General features: G+C 56.2%; 1 protein-coding gene across 1 annotated transcript; it reads right to left on the reverse strand.

Moving 5' to 3' along the window:
- Window positions 1-1,703: 1,703 nt before the first annotated feature.
- LOC141731739 (olfactory receptor 14J1-like) lies at window positions 1,704-2,645 on the reverse strand. The gene has a single exon (XM_074558245.1). It carries the CDS (start codon window positions 2,643-2,645, stop codon window positions 1,704-1,706), a length of 942 nt encoding a protein of 313 aa, XP_074414346.1.
- Window positions 2,646-5,224: the final 2,579 nt, after the last annotated feature.

Genomic DNA, 5,224 nt, shown 5'->3' on the forward strand with positions numbered 1-5,224 from the left:
GGAGTGGTTGAGAGAGCTGGGGTTGTTTATCCTGGAGAAAAGAAGGCTCAGGGGAGACAAGGCAGAGTCAGGGTACAGGTTGGACTTGATGATCTCCATGGCCTTTTCCAACCTTTCTGATTCTGGGATTCTCTGAAAGAACCCTTGGAGCAGTTGCATGATGAGCCCTGGGCCTCCTCTTCAGGAGCGCTCCAGCAGGCCAGGCCCCTCAGCTTCTCCTGCCAGCCCCAAAGCCCATCCTGTCTGTCCTGCAGAGCCTCTGCAGCTCCTCCTCACTGCCCAGAAGAGGGAGCCCCAGAGGCAGACACAGCAGCCCAGATGTGCCCCCCTGGCCTGGGGTGCCTCTGGCAAGGGAGCAGCACCAGGCACTGCAGGAGCTGCAGACAATTCCTGCAGCACTTGTAGGATGATCCTGCTGCCCAAGGGACGTTCCCATGGGGCCAAGTCAGGAACTGCAGTGGGGAGTGGGGCTGGAGAGGAAAGGGCAGACAGGGATGGGCCGTTGGCAGGGCAGGGAACAGGGCTGGGCAATAGGAAGAAATTTATATCAGGAGAAGTAAAGAAAGCAAAGGTGGCACAAAGGAAATGCTCAGGGCATATTGGGGGTGGCTGCCAGGCAGCCCTGGCTCTGAGCAACAGCGTCTGCAGTGGCACAGGAAACTCCCAGCTGATGGGAACAAACTTTCTGGCTGAGTGCAGAGGTCAGGACAAAGCTGAGTGGTTTCCCTGGTGTCTCCCAGCCCTTGCTGGTCCCAGGGGCTGATGGCATTTGTGCTGCCTCAGCTTCATGTCCCCACAGTAACAGCATGGGAGTGCTCCCGCCTGCTCTGTGCAATACAAACAGGGGCTGCTGAGCCAGTGCTGCCGTGTCTGTGCCTGCAAGGATGGGGCCCCTGTGTGAGCTGGGGGAAAGGTCGGGGCTGCAGAGAAGGGATGTTGTTGGCAGCTCCATGAGGACGCTCTGGGACGCTGCCCTGGGCTGTCCAGTGCACTGGGGATGGATCAGCCCCTGCTCTGCTGCTCCTTCCTATCTGCCCCAGGGCCCTTGCAGAGCCCCAGCCATGCTGTTTGCCTCCAGCCTGCCCACGATCAGCCTGAGGCTGCTCACAGGGCTTTTCTGTGCTGAGCATTGGCATGGGCGAGTTCTTGAGAGAGCCTGGGCAAGGAGCCTGGAGTCCCCAGGGCCTGGCTGAGGTGTCAGCGCTGCCCCAGCAGTGCTCATGGCCTGTCCCTACTGCAGCCCCGGCACTGCCACCCCAGGGCTGTGCCCGGCCCCGAGAGCACTCAGGCCCTACAGCAACACCAGGGGCGCCAAGGCAGCAAGGCAGGGCCATGGCAGCAGCACTGGCAACACCAAGTGCTGCTGCTGCTGGGCACCGCTGCTGTGCCAGCCCTGATCTGCCCCCAGCTCTGCACACAGACATTGCTGCTGCAGCTCCAGAGAAGGGAACACAAGGGAATCTCTGCAGAAAACTCTGCTGGGACATCCTTTAGTTCATTTAAAGCCACTGAGAGTACAGCCCCTCATTGACACAGTGTGTGGGCACAGGGAAGGTGGAGAGAAACAAAATGAGAAATGTCAGAAGAAATGAAATTTTTTGTGGTCAGTATAAAAAAATTTAAAAAACCAAATGTAAACAAACCCCAAGGAACTTTTAAAGATGACTTTTATTAAAAGTTTTTTCCAGAAATTAATCAGCAGTTTAATGTTCCTGAAAGCATCCAGTCATCAGTGTCCACACTGCAGCCTTGAGCTCCTGGTTCCTCAGGCTGTAGATTAGGGGGTTCAGGGCTGGAGGCACCACTGAGTACAGAACTGACAGGGTCAGATCCAGGGATGGGGAGGACATGGAGGGAGGTCTCAGGTTAGCAAATGATCCAGTGCTGAGGAACAATGACACCACGGCCAGGTGAGGGAGGCAGGTGGAAAAGGCTTTGTGCCGGCCCTGCTCAGAGGGGATCTTCAGCACAGCCCTGAAGATCTGCACATAGGAGAAAACAATGAATACAAAGCAACCAAATGCTAAACAAACACTAACAGCAAGAAGTCCAAGTTCCCTGAGGTGTGATTTGGAGCAGGAGAGCTTGAGGATCTGTGGGATTTCACAGAAGAACTGGCCAAGGGCATTGCCATGGCACAGGGGCAAGGAAAATGTATTGGCTGTGTGCAGCAGAGAATAGACAAAGCCAGTGGCCCAGGCAGCTGCTACCATGTGGGCACAAGCTCTGCTGCCCAGGAGGGTCCCGTAGTGCAGGGGTTTGCAGATGGACACGTAGCGGTCGTAGCACATGATGGTCAGGAGAGAAAGCTCTGCTGAGATGAAGATCACAAAGAAAAAGAGCTGTGCAGCACATCCTGTGTAGGAGATGTCCCTGGTGTCCCAGAGGGAATTGTGCATGGCTTTGGGGACAGTGGTGCAGATGCAGCCCAGGTCAGTGAGGGCCAGGTTGAGCAGGAAGAAGAACATGGGTGTGTGCAGGTGGTGGCCGCAGGCTATGGCGCTGATGATGAGGCCGTTGCCCAGGAGGGCAGCCAGGGAGATGCCCAGCAAGAGGCAGAAGTGCAGGAGCTGCAGTTGCCGCGTGTCTGCCAATGCCAGCAGGAGGAAATGGCTGATGGAGCTGCTGTTGGACATTCCTTCCATCTGGGCATAGTGAACTGTTGAAAGAAGACATTGACAAGCTTGGATAGGTTTCCTTGAGTCCATCCTATGCTCTTTTATTAGGAAATCTCCTCAAAATATTTATCTTGTTTTGAAGGAAATTTGCTTAATTTCTTTACTTTTGATTTTGGATTTCTGCTCCTTCTGAGTTACTGCTTTATCTTCAGCATTGCTCTTAGGCTGAACACTGGGGAGCTCAGAGGGAAAACAGGCTCCCTGTGCCCCAGTGAAGTCAGACCTGCTGGTCCCACACAGGTGCCCTTTGTTCATTTACTTTCTCTCTATTTCAGCATGATCACACTTAAATCTTTCTTGAAAAATACAGTGGACTTTTGGAATTCTCCAGTTTAAAAATAATTTTATCCAAACCCTTCTCTCTTTCCCTATGCAGCTTAACAGGATGGGACACCAAGGGTTGGTCTGGCTCTCTGCTCCCTTGAGTTGTGCCTACTGGGAGCTGGTTCTCTCTATCCCAGCGTTGTCCCTGCCAGTGCTGCCAGAGCCCAGCCCAGCCCTGGGGGCTCAGCTCTGCCCTGCAGACCCCTCCCAGCACAGGGCACTGCCCAGGGGCAGCTCCCTGGCAGCAAGGCCTTAAGGGCAGGCCAGACAAACAGAGATGCTGCAAGCCAAGGTGCTGCTGCTGCTGGCTGTAGGGAGAGGAGGCTGAGGAGGCACTTTCTGAGGGAGATCTGAGGCCCATCTGCTGATGCCCAGGCTGACAGTGCAGGAGTCACAGTGACACAGCCAAAGCTGACAGCCCCTTTCCCTTCCCTTTAGGACAAAGCTGAGAGCAGCCCTGGCCATGCAGCACCATCTCCACAGCAGGAGGAATCTGCCCTGATGGGGGTGGCTCCTTCCACCTCCAACTTCTCCCCCGCAGCGTCCATGGGGAGCTGCCAGGCAGGCTGAGAGCTGCCCCTGGCAGGTGGCACATGCCCTGGGCTGGCCAAGAGCCCTGAGGGCTGCAGGAGCTGCTCTGCAGGACAGCCCTGGGCAGCCCTGGCTGCAGCCCCAGCTTCAGCCCCTGCAGCCGTCCCTGGCAGCAGGAGCCGTCCTGCCCTGTCCCTCTGATGGTGCCCAGGGCAGCCCCGCTCTGCAGCACATCCTTCTCCTTCTTCTTCTCCCGTGCCACAGAGAAACTGGGAGAGTACTCCTGACACATCCCCCAGGCTGTGGGGTGTGCTGGCTTCAGGAGATCCCTCCAGAAGCACAGGGGACATTGTCCTGCACCCACACACTCACCAATCACAGGGCTGTGAAGATCTTTCCCCAAGTGTAGTCTCAGCTCAATGTCTTCCCAATCCTGATTGCCTTCAGCCTGTCTCTGCCTGGCTCCTGTCCCCTCAGTGCCTGCAGGCAGAGCCCTCAGCCCATCTGGGCTGGGAGAGGAGCTGGTCCTGGGAAGAGCTGTTCCTTTAAATCTCAGCAGCACAGATACAGCACAAGGACTTTAATGAGCCTCTTGGGACTATGGTGTTGTTTACATCAGACTCAGTCCCTCAGAGTGTTCAGAAAACTTCTCAAGAACTCAAACTTTAAATTGAAACTCCAAAGTTTCTTTAAGTTTTAATGGGTTCCACTGAGAAAGTGTCCCCAGTTTCCAGTTAGAGCAGAACACTGGCGGCAGTGATGACAGCTGGGGACAAACAAGGCAAAGGTATCTCTGGCGCTGAGCAAAGCTGGATGTGTTCCAGTAATGCAAAGGGCCAAGGCCTGAGCCCCAGCCCCTGGCCAGGCAGATCCTGTCCCTTCCTCCTTGCTCAGGGCTCTTCCCAGGATGGGCACTGGCATGTGGGGATGGGCAATGCCAAGGGCAGGAGCATGGGGCAGCCCCTGCCAGGCTGCTGAGCAGGGACAAGGAGGCAATGAGGCCCCAGGCCTGCAAGGGTCACTTGTCTCCTGCTCCTGCCTCAGGCCCAGGCCCAGCAGCCATGGCCAAAGTGCTGCCCAAGTTGGCTCTGGCAGGGCTGTCTTGCAGCTGCTGCCCGTCCCTGTGCCCTGTGCAGCCCAGGCTGTGCCACGGTGTCCCTGCCCTGTGCCTCTGTCCCTGCAGGCTGTCGGCATCCCCCGGCTGCCCCACCTGGCTTGGGCCCTTCCTTTGCTGACAGCTCTGCCTCCTGCCTGCCTCTGCCTGCCCACACAAAGCCTTGGGCTGCTCCAGGCTCCTTCTGGGAGATGTGTTGCACCACAGCTCTGCCCTGGGAGAGAACGTCTGTTCTCTTTGTTCCTAAACTGAGCCTTCCACATGTGCCTTTAGCTTTGATTTTTTTCTTTCTGTGGTTGTTCTCTACCATGTCAAAAGGATCCACTATCACTGAAACCACCCTTCAATCCCTCCCAGGGCCCTCCTCTGCTCCCCTCACTCCCCACCCCACTGAGCACAGAGCTCCTCTGTCCCTATACAGTGCTCATGTGCTTGAGGCCATGGGTGCCTGGACAAGAAGGATCATTCTTTTCTTCAGGAAGGAAACCACAGAGCCCCAGGGTTTTGAAGGCAGATCAGAGGCAGTCACCAGAGGCCAAGGCAAGCCAGACCTGTCTGTCCTTGCAGCTTTTGTCTG

This window comes from Zonotrichia albicollis, chromosome 24 (assembly GCF_047830755.1).
Source record: "Zonotrichia albicollis isolate bZonAlb1 chromosome 24, bZonAlb1.hap1, whole genome shotgun sequence".
Lineage (NCBI taxonomy): Eukaryota > Metazoa > Chordata > Aves > Passeriformes > Passerellidae > Zonotrichia > Zonotrichia albicollis.

Excerpts from the sequence above, each read along its gene's own strand:
- LOC141731739 (XM_074558245.1), bottom strand. The coding sequence starts at position 2,645 with ATGGAAGGAATGTCCAACAGCAGCTCCATCAGCCATTTCCTCCTGCTG.